This window comes from Rhipicephalus sanguineus, chromosome 3, assembly GCF_013339695.2.
Source record: "Rhipicephalus sanguineus isolate Rsan-2018 chromosome 3, BIME_Rsan_1.4, whole genome shotgun sequence".
NCBI classification, from domain to species: domain Eukaryota; kingdom Metazoa; phylum Arthropoda; class Arachnida; order Ixodida; family Ixodidae; genus Rhipicephalus; species Rhipicephalus sanguineus.
In genome coordinates, this window is record NC_051178.1 from 145,049,653 (window position 1) to 145,071,439 (window position 21,787).

Below are 21,787 nucleotides of genomic sequence, written 5' to 3' on the forward strand. Positions count from 1 at the left end.
TACCCATGTCACACGGACAACCTTAACCGTGGTTAAGCTGACTACGGTTAAGGCTGACCACGGTTAGGGGTAGCTACACAGCAGAAATAACAGCATGGTTTTGCAGCGATAAAGCGACATGCTACACAAGAGGCACATTGAGGCCACGAAGACGCATCGGAATTCAGCAGGTGTACTGAAAACTCCAAAGACCTGCATATCAGACGTAATTGGACATGACAAAAATTGCAACCCAATCCGATCCAGGCTCTTTGCGGACCCAAGTAAGCCAATTTAGGAGGCGTTGATGTAAACGTAACCGGCTGATACGAATTCGTGAAAATTTCCAGCCGAATTCCACTGTGTCGAATGGGCCGAAATTTGGATGTTCCGAATACTTTTCCGCGTCGCGGCGGGTGATACGAACTTTGGTACCGAATCCGTCGAGCGACGGCCGAGAGCAGAATGCTGTTAGCTTCGGAAGTACGGGTGCGGCCAGTGCGCACACTGTCAGAACTGTGGTTATCGTTTGCCATAACCGCTGTGGGCGAAACCTCAGTCGCTCTTGATTATGGCGACGACGAAACTGACGGGACACCGAAAGCGCACGTGCGTCCAACGCCCACCCAGTCCAAGTGGCGCTGCTTCCCGCAAACGCCGCGGACAAAACAGCGGCAGATGCGATTATAGATAGCAATACAGGCGACGCAGAACGTAGTTTTGAAGGCACGTGCGCAGCCAGCGCAGGCGGATTGAAAACGGAACTACCGTTTGCCGCAACCGCCGCGCACGAAACCACGGTCGCTATCAACGCGATCATCGATAGCGACTACGAGCTCCGAAGGTACGCGGCTAACGCAGCAGTAGATTAAAGGCTATATAGTCGTAGAAAAGGAACGAAGCAGTGGTGTAGCCAGGAGGGGGGCACCCCCCCCCCCCCCCCGCCGAAATTATTATTATTTTTTTTTACTATGGCATACAGAGCCCAAAATGACACTTGACCACATCTGCCTGCCCGGCCCCCACTTCAAATCAAGGAGGTGCCGACCCCCCCCCCCCCCCCCCCCCACCCCAAGACAAAAATTTCCGCCTACGCTCCGGGCACGAAGCCTTTCTTTCGTGTCGATCTTCGCTTGTCACTATGGTGGAGCGGACTTCACTTAGTTTTCAGTTGGCCTCATGCAAAGCTTTGACGCGCGCTTTCGCGGCAGCCAGCTGCGCCGTCCCTTATTTGTCCGTTCACGTGTGTCCCAGAAAGGCATACGCGAGTTCTATTGACAGAAATTATTGTTTTGTGCGTATATCGTGGTTTGAAAACAGGTCTTGCTAGTCTCTTGATGATACCAAATTTTGGGCGATACGAATATTGTCGTTCCCCCTTCAGATTCGTATCACCGAGGTTCTACTGTAGTTGGGAAACCCTACCTGCATTGTTAGTTTGGCCACTCTGAGCCGTTATAAGACCGCAACGCCAATGGCAGCCTGCATTGACACCCTTGTCCATAGTTTACGCTTACGGGGCTGTTAGGTGATCCAATGGTGTTATGCAAACAGCCATTATTGGGCAGAACTTTTTATTTCAAAACAGTTCCTCCTTATTTGACTGTTTTGCTTGACACGGTTCATTTTTCCCCTTGGCAGTGAGCTTTTAGCTGATCCAAAAGCTGTTTTTCCTGCTCCCAAATGCGTTTTTGGCTGCTCCAAAAGCCCTTTTACTTACTCCAAAACGCACTTTTTGCTGCTCCGAAAACCTGCTCCAAAACACCTTCAGTCAATCACATCACTGTATGCAGTAACTTTAGCTGCACAGTGCTGGCGACGCCTACCTGCACCAACGCGAGGGTCAGAACATGCGCAGTGCATTATCGGCGTGACTAGTACTTTATCATCGCGCTCACCGCGTCATCTGAGTCAACGCGAGGCGCCGTGCGAGCGCACCTTCGTCGAAGTGAGGCGCTCATCGATGACGCGATGCACTCGATAGAAAGATAATCACGTTGAAAATGAACTGCGCATGTGTAGAGCTTCGTGTTGGTATAGGTAGGCGTCATGGATAGCACCGTGTGGCACGCTCTGCCGTGTTCATGCTAAGCGCGCTCGTGACTCTCCGTTCTTTCCGTAGGCGCAAAGACACCTCAGCGAACTGGAAGTATTTATAACGTTTTCATAAGTTGGGCTAGGTCAGGACGAACATCCGCGTATGCGTAACAAGAGGTGAAACCTTCTGAGACGTATTGTATAGAGGTGGCGAACGCGAGTTGTAGAGAGTAAAAAAAGAAAACTACCGGTGGCATAACATATCTGGCATTTGACGTTCCTAGACACGTATGTGTCTATTTCACAATGTCGAACAACGAGTCACATGTCACGAATTTGATGCCGACCTCCCTCTGAACACATCTGTAATAAATATTCATCGCTTTCTTCGGGTGAAATGAGGTGGAAGGGCACATGATAAACCCAATTTCGACGAATACTAAATTAACAGATACACAACATCTCGCATTACGTTGCAAAAAATACGTTCAGTTACACCAATATAGCATGGGCTGTCGGGCAGTATCACCATCTTAACCAAAAGGGATACCAACATTTCTGGTGCCAAAAGCTCACAAACTTTTCCGGTGCAGGTGGATGGACGAGCACGTTAGGCTCTGGAAGATGGAAGACGTCAAGATTGACAACGTCACGGAGAGTGTAGCAGCGCTCGGCATAGCGGGTCCGCATTCGGCCAACGTGCTGGCGTCACTCACGGACGTACCGCTGAGTGACGACAAATTCCCATTCCTGCACGCCAGGAAGATCAGCGTTTCTGGTATTCCTGTGACCGCCTTGCGGGTATCCTACACCGGTAAGCCTATCATAACGCCTCTCTGCAACTCAAGAAGCATCTGGGGCCGAATTCACAAGTAGTATTTTCGTACATAAGTGTTTTTGTGCCATCGGCCAACCAGTTTCGCCAATAATATCACCAGAATCAGGATGGGCTTACGAAAAACAAAAATCCAACGTAAGGTATGCTTTTGTGAAATGGGCCCTGAAGCATCAGGTGAGTGGGACTATAGGGTTCTCTGCGTCTACTTGTCGTTCATATTTTGCCCCATTCGTAAGTGAAACACGGGCTCGTACGAAACAATGCTGAAATTTCATCGTCACCAAATTATTGCACTAGATCCGTTCGTAAGAGAAATTTTCAGTCAATCCTGATGCTGCCCATGTTGTTAGCGAAGCCTGGTGACCAATGGCAAAGAGCGTTTATGGCGGAAAATGTTGATGAATTCGGTCTTTGAAGAGCGTCACCTCTAACAGCCGCTTCACCTCACGAATTACATGCATGCTGTGGTGCACACTTTACAATAAAATTTTTTTCGATAGCGACATTTATTTAATTTTTATTTAAAACAAAAAAAGCCACATTGTAGCAAATGCGTTTGTCATTCGCATTAAAAATCTTGATGTAGTCGTACTTTGTGAGTAGGTCACCTAGGTTTCTTACCCATATTGTTCATAGAACGGATCATACTTAATTAAGTTGTGGCGCAAAAAAAAAAAAAACAAAACGTTTATTGATGAAAAGTGCTGCTGTTGAAGCTAATACGTATTTGAATTCCACCGCGCACTACACCGCGCATTACCATTGAAATAAAAATAGATTGCATTGAATTTAGTTGAAGCGAAAAGCTCACGGAGTCCCTTATGCATTCACCTAAGACGACTCGAAGGCGAAAGTTATCTTCTTTTTCTTCTCAGTCGATGTATTGATCCTGCCCCGCCACCCTCCGAAAGCTTCGTGCACCTAGCGTGGTTTTGCACTGCCTCCAAGATAGGAAGCACCTCACCTGGTTTTGCACAGCCTCCGTGATCGGCCCACCTCTGACCAAGCTACGATGTCATGGGAGTTCGCATCACGTGACGGGACATCACGCCAAAGTTTCTGGCGTCATGATGACCTCACAAATTTCTGCGATCTGTGTCGTCATCGTGACGTCATGCGGTGACGTCATCACGTGAGATGATTTATTGCATTACTCGACCCTGACGCCGCAGGACGCGAGACGCCGCCGACGCGGGACGCCGACGGTCAAATTTCGCGTTTGATGAAGCATCTAAGGCTTTCGCCTTAATAAAATTTTCATCGGTACGTTTTACCATATCGCAGTTCATCAGAAGCACATAACGACCCATTAGGAGGTAACAGTCTTGTATGAATGTCATGAGAATCGACTTTATGCTTCGCCGTCGTACAAGTAGCTATGCAGCAGAGCATACATAATGTATTACAGTGAAGCATACACAGTGGAACAGGGACACAGTCCGAAGCCGTACTAAGCTATGTTGCTTGACACTGAAACAGATTTTCGAAATTATGTAATCGGCTCGGCTACAACTAGAGTAAATCATTCGCACCTTAGTTTAAGCGGGGAACCTTGTATCAATCAAGCTTAAAGGTAACCTTAAAGGTGATTAAAGGTTACCTTCCTCTCAAGTCGTTCTTTTCAAGATCAACTTCGCCGAACGGTCAGAAAGTTGAAGAGGATAAAACAGAAAGAGAGAGCAAGGACTGTAAAGCGCTTGAAGGACTGTTCTTGCTCTTCAAGCGCTCTGCAGTCATTGTCACGCCAACAAGGCTGAACGTCAGCATTGATCAAGAGACCAAGGAAATGGAAATGGAAAATGAGGGTAGCAATAACAACGAACTAAATATATGCAATTCTGAGACATCAGGTAGAGATAGTAGCAGGCATAAGTCAGGGAGCTGTGGACGGTAGGTAGATGGGCAGCGCAGATAAAGCTTCCGCGCCAATGTGCACACAGAAGGGGTAGGAGGGGGGGGTCGACCATCTAAGGGGGACACCAAGTTTGCTCCATACCTTTACTCGATCGTACCTGCTCCGTCATTGTTTAAAGTGCATTGTTATGGCCATAAAGGTTTTTGTCGATAATGGGTGCCGTATACTCGTGATGCTGCATTCCAAGAACGTTTTGATTCTCACCTCAACCCGTAGAAAGCCGGGGACCCGCGGCGAACCGCTGTGCGAAGCACGTCATCGCTTCATTGCGAAGCTTCTTTTTTTAGGGGCGAAGCTCCTTAAGGCGGCACCCGTTCGTCCCTCGTAGTCGTCGTCGTCGTCGTAGTAGTAGTAGTAGTCGTAGTCCGTAACAAGTCTTACGCTTTGACCTCCAAGGTGGTGCCGGTGGGAGATTTTTCCTGTGCGTTGTTGAACAATAAAAAATTCGCAGCGTGCGCGTTAACTAAAAGCCGAATTCTTCTGTCTCTCATTCCCCATTAGCAGCCATTGGCATGTTCCAGTAGGAAACGTTAGTAGAAGTAGAAGTGTAAGTGTTAGCTAAAAGCCGACTTCTTCTGTCTCTCATTCCCATTAGCAGCCATTGTTTACCTCCAAGGTAGTGCCTGGTGAGATTTCTCCTGTGCGTGATTAAACAATAAAAATTTAGTTCAAAACGCCGTTGAGTGATGAAATAAACCATTGAATAAACCAACGAAAGACGCCAGATGTTTTGTAAAAGCAAAACGAAAGAACGCCAGATGTTTCTAAAGCAAAACGAAAAGACGCCAGCTGCTTAACGAAAGACGCCAGATTTTTCTAAAGCAATGGTTTTCTAAACAATGAAAATTCACAGCGTACATGTAAAATTAAAGTGCGCTGCAAGTCGTCATAACTCATCGAACCTTTAGTATAAACGCGCCCGATCTCACGTCCGTGATTCACGGAAGATTCACGGTTTACCGATGAACCTCCGCAGCTTCGCCCACTCATCATCATTCACTCCGTGGATATGCTGTGATTTTTTTACATCTTAGATAGGGGGTGAGCAGGCGGGGGGGCGGAGGCGCTGCGATGAAGCTTGGCTCCCCTTAGAGAATCCTGCTCACGCGTATGCTCCTACGATACGAGCACGAGCTTGAGCATCTTTAGTTCTGATAATAGGCGACTGTCAAGTGTCTAGTTTAACAGCGCACATCGAACAGGTAACAGGAGTGTTAAAAAGGGAGTTTTAGAATAGGGTGCGCAAAGCTTTGCGTTAGCTTTAGTCGCAGCTGCGCATGCGTCGTACGTTATCATCTTGCGTACCCCCGTTATGTGACGGAAGTAGCGTGCGTACCTAACGAACGCTATCTTTGCGTACGCTATTCTAAAACTGCCCAATGTCTCGACACAGCTGCATGTGTCGCACGTGGTGCTGACCGCCATTTCAATGGGGAAGACATAGAAGTCTGTTTTCGTTCATGAGTTCCTTGTTTAAAGAAGTGAACGCCGCGGTAAATCGTTCAGTGCTATTAACGGCGCGAACTCTCTCAGCCGAACAGTTTACAAACCGGCGTTGCACTTTTGTTTTCTTTTGTGCACTTTAGGTGAACTTGGATGGGAACTCTATCACGACCGAAAGCACACCGCCGCCCTGTACAGTCAACTGCTTCGATTCGGCGAGCCCTACATCATCACAGATTTCGGGACGTACGCTTTGAACAGCCTGCGCATCGAGAAAGGCTTCAGGCTTTGGGGCGCTGACGTAAGTAAACAAGACGCTTACTATGCTTTTACTTTCTTGGTTAGTTAGTTAGTTAGTTAGTTAGTTAGTTAGTTAGTTAGTTAGTTAGTTAGTTAGTTAGTTAGTTAGTTAGTTAGTTAGTTAGTTAGTTAGTTAGTTAGTTAGTTAGTTAGTTAGTTAGTTAGTTAGTTAGTTAGTTAGTTAGTTAGTTAGTTAGTTAGTTAGTTAGTTAGTTAGTTAGTTTGCTCTATGGGATCTGTTTTCGAGCACGCCTGCGTCCTCCATCGACCAACAGACGAAGGCCAAGATGGAGCTGCCGACCAGCTAGTTGTGAGGTGCCTGTAGCCATAATTTGCAACCCCCGACAACCACAACGGCTACTGCTTTAACAATTCTACCGCGATTATATTTCGTTAACTCTCCCTTTTCATGCATGTACATGGCATCATTTTTTTTTCTTAATGTTTTCATAGATGACCGTTGACACCAACCCATTTGAAGCTGGTCTTGGACCGTTCGTCAGGATGAAGAAGCCTGCAGACTTTGTAGGGAAGGCAGCTCTTCAGGAAATCCTGCGTGAAGGACTGTCGCGGAAGTTGGTTCACCTCACCGTCGACGCCCAGGAGGTTGATCCGGAAGGCAACGAGTCCGTCTGGTGTTCAGACAAGGTAAGTGCATCGCGAAAAGAAAGTTTACCGCGTGCGTTATTGCGCTTAACAAGCCGGGCGTATACTTTTCCCCTCTGCATACTCTAAATAAAGGTGTGTTCGGCAATGAGGTCTGTGACCGTCTGTCGCTACATTGCTTGATAACTTGTCACATTATTTGTTGACAGTGCATCAACGAGGCCTTCGCTCATGTCGATCAAACATATTCCTGCCATGTAACACTTCGCGTTATGCAGGTCTATTACTCGTTTAAAAACGTGCTCTACTTAGTCATAAGTAAATCGGGCAGTGCATTGACGCGTGTTTGCGCACTACTGACGCGAAGACTGTGAAAACAGCGGAGGTGGCGGCCTTCCCATCCTCCTTTCTCTACACCTTACCCTCACATCACTCCTCCTCACCCACACTTCCCTTTCCCTCCCCCTTGCTATACTTAGTATACATGGCTATGCTATGCTTTCTTTCTATATATTTCTGTTTCTTCCTGTCTCTTTCTTTCCCTCTCTCTGTTTCTCTTTCTCTCTATCTCTTTCTTGTTCTCTAGGCCATAACAAAGCGATCATATGGTTCCCACAAATGCTTGTTTTGCTACCGTGCCTGGATAGCCGAGTGGTTACGACGCTCGCCTTCGGACCGTGGGTACGCTGGTTCGAATACCGCCTCGCCAAGAAACTCTATATCGTTTTATTTATTTCTTCTCCTCCTCCTTTCCTTCCTCCAACGCGTTGCTAGGCGACGCATGGTGACGTCATCGCTCGGCGAGGTTTTTCTGCGAACGCCGAATGGCCTAACCTCCGGCTTAAACAGCTTCGCTGTTAAAAAAAAGAAAAAAATCACAGCATATCCACGTGGTGAATGATGAGTGGGGCGAAGCTCCGGAGGAAATCATCGGTAAACCGTGAATCTTCTGTGTAACGCCCCATCAATCATGATATGAAGAGTGAGAAAACACTGTGTGTATATTACAAACATCAAAATTTTATTTTTTCTTAATTAGATGATGCGTGGCTTGCGTTGTGCACGTGACGTTTATTCACGAGTCCCTTCTTACACGATGGTTTACAAATGAGCCGGCGCTTGAGATGAACGTCGATGGCCGCATCGTCCGGAACGTTCCGCGGTAGGCACTGAACCGTGTTGGGGACGTTTATCGGAACGTTCACCACTTGCCCTTTGATGCCGTATTGACCGCTGCCGTGCGTCAAACGCCTGATGCTCATGAACGGTAACCGAGGAGCGATCAGGCGTTCTTCGACCGGGTTGAGCGGGGGTAAGTGCTCGGGTTTTGCCGGGTATCTGTAGCCATACGTGACGCTCATCGGAGGCATCTTCCCCGCCACCAACGGATCCTTGCAGCTGGAGCAGATCTTGTACTCACTGTGATCGCTGATGGCGGGGAACTCGCGCTTCAGCACGGCGATGGCATTGGTGCGAGCCTGGTCCTTCTTGATGGAAGATATTGTGACTAGATTGTTTGAGAACCACAATCTGTCGCACACACCACAACTATGGCCGAAACTGTTGTCAAGGAAGTCCCGCTGGAAGCGCGCGTCGGCGCCTTCGGGCAGAGCCCGCCTGATGCGTTTTGCAGCCACTTCACGTGCTCGCACAGCCTCGGGCTCTGCCTGCCTGTACGCGCGCTTTCTCGCCGCTTCACGGTCCTTCACATTTTGAAGATCCGATTCGCGCCGCAGCCGTGCAGCCTCGGCCTCGCGGGCTCGAACGGTGGGGTCTTCGCGCCGCAGCCGTGCAGCTTGTCGAGCAGCTTCGGCCTCGCGGGCTCTAACGGCGGGATCTGCTTCACGGCGTCGACGTGCAGCTTCGGCCTCGCGGGCTCTCACCTCAGGATTCTGTCTGCGAGCGCGCGCTGCCGTCGCCTTCCACGCCCTCCGTTCCGCAGCCTTGTCTTCCATCCGGCGACTCCGAGCGAAAGAGAAAGCGCGCCAAGAGGGAGCCTCATGGCGCGTTACTTCTGAAATGTTGTCCTCGGGCGTCGTTTACACGAGACGTAGTAAAGAAGAAAGAATGCCACACAGGCGAACACGCACGAGAGTCTCATTCGTCAACGTCGTCTTCTTCTTCTACGGCATACCAGAACGCGCGCTTCTCACGAACTAGAGGCGGCTACTACAAACAAACAAACGGAGGATGGACAGACCCACGGCATAAGGAGCTTCGCCCCTAAGAAACACGCCAGGAATGCGCGGAGCGCGCAGCAGTCACGGCGAAAGCTGGAAGAGCGGCCTTTATAGAGCCCGTTCGAAACTATCTATGGGGAAACTAATACAAGTACAGATGCAAGGTATACACTACGCCACAAATCGTAATTTTTGTGAAGTAGGGAAGCACCCCCTATGCCATTATTCGTCTTTCTGTCTAGTTAACCTCCCTGCCTTTCCTACATTCCTTCTCTCTCTCTCTCTCTCTCTCTCTCTCTCTCTGCGGATAAGCAATGTACCCGCTGTACATCTGTAAGGCAGTATGTGCACTTTGTTGATGCTGCTTGTGACTGATGTCGATGAAGAATTATGGTTGAGCACTTTGTAGTGGGTGGGAAGCTTTAAACCACACACATGTTGCGCAGTTAGCATTGTGTGATGCCTGGTTGTTATGTTACTCTTCTGGCACGCTATATTACACATGGTAATGCAATTCCTTATCCGACATCATGCCTGTATAGGGTCTTGTTGCGAAGGGGTTTCAAGCACCGGAGACCTGCAAGCGTGCTTTTTCGCTAAAGCATTGGTTAGTACGTTGATGTACTCAAACAACAAGACTGTTCCTGACTGGCTTTCCAGGGTTGAGCCCCTGGCTTACCTAAAGGAATTTTAGGAATGTAACTACTCATAGGTGTGTACTGCTTTGACATTTCTGCAGTTTTGTCTATTATTGTATTAAGTGTCTGCTGTTGATTCCTGTGCCGTGTTATGAAACCGGTAATAAAGAAAAAAAAATCGGCGTGGCACTGCGGTAGAATACTCGACTGCCATGCAGAGGGCGCAGGTTCAAATCCCATCCGATCCAGGATATGTCCTTTTTTTCATTTTATGTTTATTCTTATTAGTCGCCGGATTTGTTTAGGGGCTTTCATATTAATGCACTTGTCTTTGTTTAACCTTGTGTGATGTGCTACAGCTTCATTGGTCATCTACCTTCACAAAGTGAAATATGGCTCCTCAATTTTTCATCTGCTATAGTCTCGAACCAGCAAGCCCGTCAGTCACGTCTTGCTAAAACAATGATTGAAGCTATGCGCCTCAAGGAGGTCAGGATATCATAATCAGTAGAGACCGGATTTTAGGAAAATGCCTATTTTGTTCCTTGCGCTCCTATCGCGCCGTTTTGATATATGAGCATGAATTAGAGGTTAAGAAGAGCTTTTAGAGTGTTTTTATAGTGCCTATAAATGCCTATTTTCAAATTTGGCGCTTATATGAACGCTATTTCGCCTGAAGTTTCGCTCCCAGGTGCTGGTTAAGACCGTTATCATGTTACCGCGCGTAAGATTGACTGTTGGGAACTATGGTGCTCAAACTAGTCCTCTAGTTCAACCAACTCTAGCCCTCTAGTTCAGCCAACCAACAACCGCTAGCAGCAGTGAAGCGGGACACGCCGGCGAGCATTCGCCGCCGCGCTGACATTGCCCGAGCGGTTGGCGAATGCGAAGAGCCGTCAGCGGAAAGGAGAGTGAAGAACAAAAAAAGAAAGAAAAATGTGATGTGCACGCAGCTTTTGTTTTGTTTGTAATTGACTTTTTAAGGTGTTCACTGCAGTAGCGTAGCCAGAAATCTTTATCAGGCGGGGGGAGGGACAACCATACTTTATATATGTTCGTGCATGCGTTTGTATGCGTGCGTGTATATACACACAGATAAAACTGAAAAGTTTCGGGGGAGGGGGGGTTGAACACCCCCCCCCCCCCCCGCCTGTGGTTCACTGCCAGGGGAGAAAGTGGCTCTACGCAATTCGACCCGGTCAATAGGAGGAATCCCTCCCTTCTAGTCCTTTAGCAATCTGGCTGTCTGTTCCTGCTCTGCACTTCTCAGCCATGCCGGAAAGACACTCAGGAGTGTGTTGATTCGACAGTGGACACTTGACCCACTCTGCAGAACACGAGAGTGCCAACCGTGCGGGACAAAGCACGCTATGTTCAAACGTTGGCGCCTTGGTACCATCTTAAGCAATAACATTTTTGCTTTCCTGTCGTAGGTCGCGCACGTCTTCATTTGAAATTATTTGCATTTATGTGAAAATTTATTGTGCCTATATTTACGATTTGGGAAGCCTGAAAAATTGTTTTGCCCGCCTATTTTTGGCGCCTAAAACAAGCTTTTTTAGTGCCTAAAAATCCGGCCTCTAATAATCAGCTTCATTGACAGCTGAAGATATCTATTCACGATTCCAAAGGCCAAAAACTCTCAGCGTGGCGCCATTTCTAAAAATTTCACTCATGACTTTCTGTTTCCGCGCACGAAACTTTTCCGAGAAATGCGACGATACGACATGTCCGAGGAAAATGGGCTGCTCTAGTGCACCCTGTACACAGTAAATCTAAGCGGCATAACACTGATTACAATCTCTCTGCCACTGAGACCATATCCCAAGGCACAGTGGTAATGATTATTTCCCGTACCCTTTCTATATAGCTTATGCGTATCGTAGCAGTAGTGGAGCGGGTATGTGTCCTACGTACTTAGTGCCACTCATCACACACATGCACACACATGCACACACACGCATAGGCATATATCTCATGATAATTATGATACGTATGCAAAATCGATGCAACAATGCAAAACCTCAACCTCTGAGGTCAGAAGTATCGTAAATACAAAGTACGAAGTCTTATCGTGAGACAAATAACTGAGGCATGCATGTAGTAAGTGTGTGGTAAATCTCATAATTACTACTACCATTTACACACTACAATAACGCCTCCTGTGTCCTCATTGGTGTGATTACCTGCTGGCCTTATATGGTTGTGTCTAACAATAAACGGGCCCATTGATCCATTGCCCTTCTTTCGTTAATTCACCAGTCGGAAGCTTATGCCTGCCTTCTCCGAAATTCTTACTTCGCAACCGCTGGAAATCCGCAGCACTCGAAATTTCTTCGCTTGCATATGACGTGCCCAACCGGCCATTTCGTACACTTTTGTTGCAGGTGGTCGGGTACACGACTTCCGGATCTTACGGAGTACAGGCTGAGCAGAGCCTGGCGATGGCGTACCTCCCAATGTACCTCGCCATTCCCGGAAGCGAGGTGCAGGTGGAACTGCTGGGAAAGCTCTGCCGGGCCACAGTCTTGCCCTCGGCGCCAGTTGCTGTGCAAGTCAAGAGGAGGAAAGCACCGAGAACAAGCAGCTGATTTGCGGCTACTGTAACAAGCCAAGAACTGTCCATGTGCTGTCCATGTCCATGTGACAATGTGCGCTTATAGTCATATGTGCCAACGATCGAGTGTTGCTTTGCCAAGTGACGAGCGTATACCCAGCATGGGCAACAATACTGTGTTCGTTAAAGGCTGCGAGAGAGACTGAGAGAGAGATAAATAAGAAGAGGAAGGCAAACCAGCCGAACGTCCGGCTTTACACCTTACAATGTGCGTAAGACAAAGGAGGGTAGAAAGGACCGAGGGTCAGTGTGGGCACTGCGTGCACACAGCATCACTAGCGTAGCCAGGGTTGGAAAACCGAGCACGTGCCCTTTCTTTCTGCAGTGGGATAGAGCACAAAATGACACTCGACTACGCTTGCCTGCCCCATCCCACTTGTGATCAAGGACGCGCCCCCACCGAAACAAATTTCTGGCTACACCATTGCACAGCATATTAAAAGATGTGTCTCTAAGCGGTACTTATAGCGGGCAGCTGGGCGAGTTGGAATTTCGACAGCTCGTGCATTTCCAGCGGTTGAAGGGAAATAGGAAATAAACAAGAGAAAGAAAAAAAGACGAAAACACCCTGCTGTTATCTAGTCCTTTTTTTTTCATTTGCTTGAAGTGCGTCATATGGATAAAATAGTGTCGCAAAACCCTGTGCATTGTTTTGAAAAAATACTTGGAACAAACATAGACCATAACAGAACATTTAGCTCACGACTCACTCCAATGCAGCTTATTCACGGCAAAAACGGTGACCACGTGTGCACTACAGTTCAAAGAAAAAACTGAGATTAAATCGAAAGAAGATTTTGACTAAATTTTCATTTAAAATTCCGGACGTTTCAAAGCCAGACCGGCTCCTTCTCCGGGGGCATAGGCGTGCGCACGAGAGGGACAGGGGGGGATGGTGGGGGCGCCCGCCCTGATCACGAAGGAGGGGGCGCAAGGTCTGCCCAATACGTTTACTCAGTTATGGCCACGCAGGTTTTGAACAATAATGGCGGCCGAAGGCCCCTAATGTTGCATTCCAAGAACTGTTTACTTCTCATCTTTACTGCCATAGGGACCAAAGGCGGGCCATTGTGAGAAACACGTCACCGCTCCATGTTTTTAAATGCGAAGCATTTCTTAGCGAACCTTTCGCACTTTGGTCGTTTCTATCTACGTATCTATCTATCTAGCCGCCTACGTCTGGGTGCTCTCATGATCGCCTCCTTAACTTTGTGCAGACCAAAACTGGCATGGGAGGATAAGAGGATTTGTCGAATATGACTGTCGGATCATGACATGAATAACGTGAAAGCCCTGTCGCGTACGCCGTCAAACCCTTTCCTCTAGACACGAGTGGCACATACCCGTTTACCACTGGCCACGGTGTACGGGTATGCGCCACAGATGATTAACAGTTTATATCTACCCAGGAACGGTGAGAACAGACATTGGTAACTTAAATGCGAGAGCGTTAAGAAAAACCGACATCGGCAGCGTTGACCGACGAATGGAAATAATGAAAATTAGGATCCCAGCAGAAATCGAACCCAAGCATTCCGCGTGACAATCAGATATTCTACCACATGCAGAGCCATGCCAGATCTATAAACTGGTTTGGAAAAACAGCCTGTGCAGGCGTAATGCCAGTGCAACGTCAATTGTGGTTGTGTGGTGGCTATCTAATTTTGCAAGAAAGCAATAAACACTACATATGTACTTCTACGATACAGGCGTCATATCAGATTAACGTCTGTGGTTCCAGTTGGCTCCGTTTTTATAGTAGTCTAATAAACATTACATTTGCATTCCTATAATTCAGCAAGCTATATTGAAGCGTTACTGAACCCCAGAGGAATATATTAACGAAAGTTACGTATAGGATATTCACATCATCGCATCGTAAAGTGCACTTAGGCCGCCAGAACGACGCAGTCTCCTCTTCATTTCTTACGGGGCTGGGCGATGGCCTCATGCTGACCGAGGATGATGACAGATTGATTAACAGCCGCTTTGTAGGCTAGGCTACGTAGGCCACATACGCCCACGTAGTCTACGAATACGACAAGCGCTATCCACTGATGTTGGTCTACGTAGCACTATGCACGCCTATCATACTCGACGGCCTATACCTCACCAACGCGAAGGGCGGCTTCATGTTCCGACATGTCGCCCGCTCTATCGACAGACAACTTGTCGACGGAATGACCGAGGCATCCACGAATTCCAACAGCTCTACTATACCACATACTTCAATACACATGGACCCCTCGTTCACCACGATCACGACCAGATCTTATAACAAGTGATGACCAGTTGCTGGTGCTCTCTGATCACGGTGATGATGCCCTTGTTCAAGAACTGTCAAGAACTTCTTGCACACATGCACACGGGTTCGTGAAACGTGCGTGCGTTCTCCATCATAAGGGACAAGTATAAGCACTTCAGTTTACCGCTTTTGGTGTTGGTAATACCCACGTTGCCGTTGGCACTTGGCAGCGTTACCCAGCTGTAAACAACTGGTTATATAACACATATGCGGCTCTTCAGCATATATGTGTGCGTATAAAATTTATAAAAATCTTTAGCGTAATTTTGTAACGTTTCGCTCAGTAGAAAAAATTACGCCACAGTCACCTTCCCGCCGCATGCTTCGCATAACATCGACTCCCACGGTACGTCGGATCTGCCGAAGTTTTTTTTTTTTTTTTTTTTTTATCCGCTGTGAAGCATGTTGTCCTTTGGGCTCATGCAACGCGGCGGGGGGGGGGGGGGGGGGGGGGGAGGACGCTACTATGAAACTTTGTACCCCCTAATGGGGAACCCTGCGCACGCCTATGGTAGTCGTTTCGGTACGCCATCACTGCAACGGCACACATTGCGGGTATTGGGCTTGCTGCATCCGGCCCGTAGTTAAACCAAGGAAGGAGTACAGAACAACGGACAACAATTTATTGAACGCTCACTCGTCAGCCCGACGACTGAAGATGGGTAAGGCAGGACAGGCAGGAAGCGCTCGAGAAGCAGGCGAGCACGTGGTTTTGTTGGAAGCCAGACGATGATCCTCTCCCTGGGCTACGCGAAGGCGGCCGCATTTCAAGGGCACAGGATGGGACAGGCGCATCACAAATGCGCATAATGTGGTGCATGTGGTGCTATCAAGCCAGCTAGTGAGGGCGCGGCTCCTGCAACAAGTATATCGCGCATTTTGTGATGAAATGTTCTAGAGAAAGAGAGCGCTCGGTCCTGTGTTCATGTGTCCCATCTAGTTCTTTGCTCGCGCTGCAGAATTTCTTTGCTAAGAACCGACTAGACAACTCCGAGATTCTTCTACCTTCAAATTGATTTCTTCAAAATGCGACGAAACTTTCAAAAATCCAGAAACTCAAGGCTGGCAAAGGCTTACGCCTTCGGTCAAAAATTCACACAAAATCTATCATCTCAATGCGACGCAATTAACTTTCAAAAATGCAGAAATTCAAGATTTCCAGAGGCCATAGCCTTACCTTACTGGTCATATAAATGACACCAGATTTTGTTTGCGAAGCTGTGAACTTACGTGGGAATTAAAACGCAAGCGCACTGTTTAATTTTCACGTATGCGCTACAATAATGTGCAGAGCCACTTATAAACAACGTTTTCAAGATGCTGTTGTAGCCGAGATGGTAAAGCGTTCGGCTCACAACCTTAAGGGCGCTGGTTCGAATTCCGCTGGCGGCCTCGCTGAAAGAAACGAAAGCCATGCAGTGATGCGGTTACCATGGCTACAACACAGTTGTGGTCGCGAATAGCACTGCCGGTAATGCAGTATTCTATGATGTCATCATAGGTGTATCGAGGCTCGCACTGACACGCCAGTACGATAGAGAGGCCGGCGTGGCCTATAAAGCATAGTCGGGATCTTCTTTTTTTTTGTTATTTTAGAGATAAAAAAGGACGACCCCCATTTCGCTGCTCGGGACGTGGCCACTGGTCCCATGCAGCAAGTTGGGAGTCCTCCAAGCGTCTTAAGCTTCGCACCACTGCGGCACTGTAGCGCCACCCCGAATCCCGCTTGTATCCATTGGAAGCCCGTGGGTGGCCGGCCGGCACTGGTGATGGAACCCGGTACCTCCCGTAGTGGAAGCAGACACGGAAGCTTCTCGCCACCGCTGCGGTGAGGGTACCAGTAAACAACGCGCAAGAAATCGGTTCCATGAATATGCGACGAAAGTTCAAAAGAATCGAATGAATGAAATAAAGGTCAGGGTCGCTCTAGGTGGGAGGGTCTCTTATTCCAGAAACCCTCTTGCCGCAATCGCATCCATTAAAGGGGTACTAACACAAAATTTCGCGGTCGAGATAGCCTGTGGGATCGATTCCCGTGAACATGCGTATATCAGCTGCAAAATATCAGCAGCGAATATAGCTTGGAAGGTATTTTAAATGAATTTTGAAGTTTGCGTGAGCGATCGACACCCTCAAAGGTGACCCTTGGTGACCCCCTACTTCCCTCACGTGACCACGCTGCAACAAGTTACAATGACGTCATAGCCGCCATGTTTTTTGCCGCGTTCGCTTCTCGGCTAGGGTGGCTAGAAGGGGAGGTGTGATGACCGGGCGGCAAAAGTTGGCCGCCATTCGCGTGAACACCATGGGGCGGCGCTGTTGTCGGGGGCGCCGTCAGCGAACGTGGCCGTTCGCCATTTTCGGCAAGGCATCGTCGTGTATATTTCACACCAGAGTTTTCCTGGAGCTGTCACATCACAATTAAAGACGGGCGTGTGCTAGGTTTCCTGTGCAGAAATGCAAAAAAGTTACCATATGAGGCCAAGACTCAACTGTACATATCTAACGTTCGATCTATCTTAGATTTTGCTTGTGCTGTGTGGGATCCGTGGAAGGCAAGTGACGTGTCCAATTTAGAAAGAATTCAGAACATGGCTGTTCGGTTTGTCTGCTCTGACTATACCAGGAATTTCAGTGTATCAAAAGCAAAAGAAAGGCTTGGTTGGGAACTTCTATACAAACGAAGGGAATATCTGAGGTTGAAACTTTTTCACAATGTATTTCATAACCGAACAGTTCTGGACCCCTCGCGATACTTTCACAAACGGGATTACGTTTCGCAGCGATTACATCATGCCAATAAGATCAAGGAAATAAGCTGCCGGACTGACGCATTTAGAATGTCATTTTTTCCCAGGACGATAAGCCAGTGGAATAGGTTGCCTCCTTGAGTAGCAGGAATTACTTCATGAAGTAAGTTCACTGCTGGGTCTCCAGTAGTGTAGTCGCGCAGTTCTGTAAGGACAAAACTGTACTATGAATCCGGCTAATATTGTGTATATCCCATGTATCACTACCTAAGTTGGCAGTGAACTGCATTTATTGCGATGTTGAAATGTTGGAATCTGTATTCTGTATCGAAATATTGTATTCCCCCCCCCCCCCACTGTAATATGCCCTTGGGCGCTGTGGGTACTATGATAAATAAATGAATAAATAAATAAAGCGTGAAAAAAATTCGGGGGTGTCAGAACCCCCTCAACACCCCCCCCCCCCCCCTTAGTTACGGCCCTGGGGGCTTAGTTATGCTCCAATGCGCTCTGATCATTTTATTCGTGCGCCTCATTACGTGCGAAAGCAGGTAACTTGATTTACGCCAACCAAATCAGGATTAAACCATGGCATACATGGTAATACAGCGTTCGGTAGTCTTTTCAGGCTCAATTGCCTCTTCAGGCTTTTCAGGCCAAATAAATAAATGCAACAAGTTACTAGGTAAAGAAACTTTATTGTGTAGAACAGAATGCACTTGATGGTTTCCGCGGCTTGCCTCACATCACACAAGGCTTTCTTCTTTTGACTTTTTTGTCATTCATTTCTTTGAGTTCTTGTCATTCATTCCGCTGTTTGCGCAAATACTTTGCGCAAGCAGCGGAATTCTCTAGAAGCGGTTTGTCAGCCCTCGGAATGGCGCATGCCCACTTCAAGAACAGTTCTTGGCAAGTCGGTGCACGGAAAAGGGCACTTTTTCCGAACAAGACCTGTAGCCGGAATCGCACCCTGGCACGAAGCACCAACGCTCAGTTTTTTTCTTTGAGGTAGACGGTATCTTTGCCAGCACACAGCACTCATGAATCAACAGCACACGCCAACAGTTCGCAGCAAACTAGACAACTACAAACCGCCGGCCAGGCGCTGACAGCCGGATTAGCCTCTCTCCGCGGAAACGCTGACGGCGCCCCAGACGGCAGCGCTATGTTGTGCCCTAGCGGCGATCACGCGAAAGAGGACCACCCTCTCCTATGGCTGGCCGCCGCGCTCAGCACACCTCCCCTTCTAGGGGAGGTGTGATGACCGGGCGGCAAAAGTTGGCCGCCATTCGCGTGAACACCATGGGGCGGCGCTGTTGTCGGGGGCGCCGTCAGCGAACGTGGCCGTTCGCCATTTTCGGCAAGGCATCGTCGTGTATATTTCACACCAGAGTTTTCCTGGAGCTGTCACATCACAATTAAAGACGGGCGTGTGCTAGGTTTCCTGTGCAGAAATGCAAAAAAGTTACCATATGAGGCCAAGACTCAACTGTACATATCTAACGTTCGATCTATCTTAGATTTTGCTTGTGCTGTGTGGGATCCGTGGAAGGCAAGTGACGTGTCCAATTTAGAAAGAATTCAGAACATGGCTGTTCGGTTTGTCTGCTCTGACTATACCAGGAATTTCAGTGTATCAAAAGCAAAAGAAAGGCTTGGTTGGGAACTTCTATACAAACGAAGGGAATATCTGAGGTTGAAACTTTTTCACAATGTATTTCATAACCGAACAGTTCTGGACCCCTCGCGATACTTTCACAAACGGGATTACGTTTCGCAGCGATTACATCATGCCAATAAGATCAAGGAAATAAGCTGCCGGACTGACGCATTTAGAATGTCATTTTTTCCCAGGACGATAAGCCAGTGGAATAGGTTGCCTCCTTGAGTAGCAGGAATTACTTCATGAAGTAAGTTCACTGCTGGGTCTCCAGTAGTGTAGTCGCGCAGTTCTGTAAGGACAAAACTGTACTATGAATCCGGCTAATATTGTGTATATCCCATGTATCACTACCTAAGTTGGCAGTGAACTGCATTTATTGCGATGTTGAAATGTTGGAATCTGTATTCTGTATCGAAATATTGTATTCCCCCCCCCCCCACTGTAATATGCCCTTGGGCGCTGTGGGTACTATGATAAATAAATGAATAAATAATAAAGCGTGAAAAAATTCGGGGGTGTCAGAACCCCCTCAACACCCCCCCCCCCCTTAGTTACGGCCCTGGGGGCTTAGTTATGCTCCAATGCGCTCTGATCATTTTATTCGTGCGCCTCATTACGTGCGAAAGCAGGTAACTTGATTTACGCCAACCAAATCAGGATTAAACCATGGCATACATGGTAATACAGCGTTCGGTAGTCTTTTCAGGCTCAATTGCCTCTTCAGGCTTTTCAGGCCAAATAAATAAATGCAACAAGTTACTAGGTAAAGAAACTTTATTGTGTAGAACAGAATGCACTTGATGGTTTCCGCGGCTTGCCTCACATCACACAAGGCTTTCTTCTTTTGACTTTTTTGTCATTCATTTCTTTGAGTTCTTGTCATTCATTCCGCTGTTTGCGCAAATACTTTGCGCAAGCAGCGGAATTCTCTAGAAGCGGTTTGTCAGCCCTCGGAATGGCGCATGCCCACTTCAAGAACAGTTCTTGGCAAGTCGGTGCACGGAAAAGGGCACTTTTTCCGAACAAGACCTGTAGCCGGAATCGCACCCTGGCACGAAGCACCAACGCTCAGTTTTTTTCTTTGAGGTAGACGGTATCTTTGCCAGCACACAGCACTCATGAATCAACAGCACACGCCAACAGTTCGCAGCAAACTAGACAACTACAAACCGCCGGCCAGGCGCTGACAGCCGGATTAGCCTCTCTCCGCGGAAACGCTGACGGCGCCCCAGACGGCAGCGCTATGTTGTGCCCTAGCGGCGATCACGCGAAAGAGGACCACCCTCTCCTATGGCTGGCCGCCGCGCTCAGCACACCTCCCCTTCTAGCCACCCTATCTCGGCGGCTGCTCGCGAACCACGCGGAAGTGCGTCGTAGTTCTGTGTGCTGACGTGATCGAGCGCTGCACCCGCTAGGTGGTCATCGTTGCGACCGAAGGCTTGCCGCTTTTGAAACCGGAACTGACACTGGTCGGTAATGAGGCGCCTGTAATTATCTGTTGCGTGCGGCAGCAAACCATGTGCCGTGTTATGACTAACAGGCCTCCAGCTTCACATTGCAGCAAAAAAACGGGAGGCCAAAATTTTTGTGTCAGTATACCCCTTTAAGAACTCCAATGTTTCTTCCCGCTTTAATAAAACTGATCTCGGCTTCATTTCTTACGGACATGGTAAGCAGACATGGTAGAAAGAACTTGCAGCGGTCTCACCTAGGAGACCACTGACAATTTCGACACTGAACATGTGATATAGATGTGCAAGATATATATAACGGAAACAGTTATCGTTGCGGGTGATTGGCTGATGAACCGTGATGCAGCAGACACATGGCACTGGCGCTTGAATCGAACTTAGCCTTGGGTCTTCTGCGGCAACATCCAGGCGGTGTTTATAATGACAAACCCACATATTTTCAATGGTTGATTTCGTTTCTTACCTGGTTCCATTAACAAAGAAGGCTGATGCCCTACCATAGGGCCACAGAAGCGTGCCTACAAAAGCTGAATAAAACACTTTTATGAATTTCGTTTATGCTAGCCAGCGGTCATCGCATGACAATTCAATTGTAAAAGGTGTGCATGTAAACCCTCTAGCTGATAGTGAAGATAAAAGGTACAGGATGATTGCATTACCAAAGCAAGTCTTTCATTGAACTGCAACACTGCGGTACATTTTTAGGTCAAACATGTTGTATCTTGTGATCCAACAGTTTTTAAAGCTGAATAATACCTCTTTCTCTGCAAGGTCCTCTATGGTGGTTGAGAGATTCATTCATCACCGGCATCTTCAGTGCGTCTCTTGCAATGCTCAAGCTATTTTGTCACAAAGACATCAAGCCAAGATTTTTTGTTAGTATTGCTTCTTTGCGTTGAGCCTCGTTACAATTGCATCAAACATAAAAATAGAGTTATAGTATAACAGAAAATCTACTAGTCTGAAAATATTTCAGTGGAGACTGGTCTGGTGAGAGCAGCAACTCTGTGTGCATTTATTATATTTGCTCACAACGAATAAACC

At 47.8% G+C, this 21,787-nt stretch overlaps 1 protein-coding gene across 1 annotated transcript in view; it reads left to right on the top strand.

Moving 5' to 3' along the window:
• The window catches only part of LOC119387359 (dimethylglycine dehydrogenase, mitochondrial), a 53,111-nt gene extending 39,698 nt beyond the window's left edge, over nt 1-13,413 (top strand). The window contains exons 13-16 of the mRNA XM_037654722.2: nt 2,610-2,830; nt 6,356-6,513; nt 6,966-7,160; nt 12,324-13,413. Of these exons, the coding sequence (XP_037510650.1) occupies nt 2,610-2,830; nt 6,356-6,513; nt 6,966-7,160; nt 12,324-12,527 (778 nt within the window). The 3' untranslated portion in view covers nt 12,528-13,413. The remainder of the gene's footprint in view (nt 1-2,609; nt 2,831-6,355; nt 6,514-6,965; nt 7,161-12,323) is intronic.
• The last annotated feature ends 8,374 nt before the right edge of the window (nt 13,414-21,787 follow it).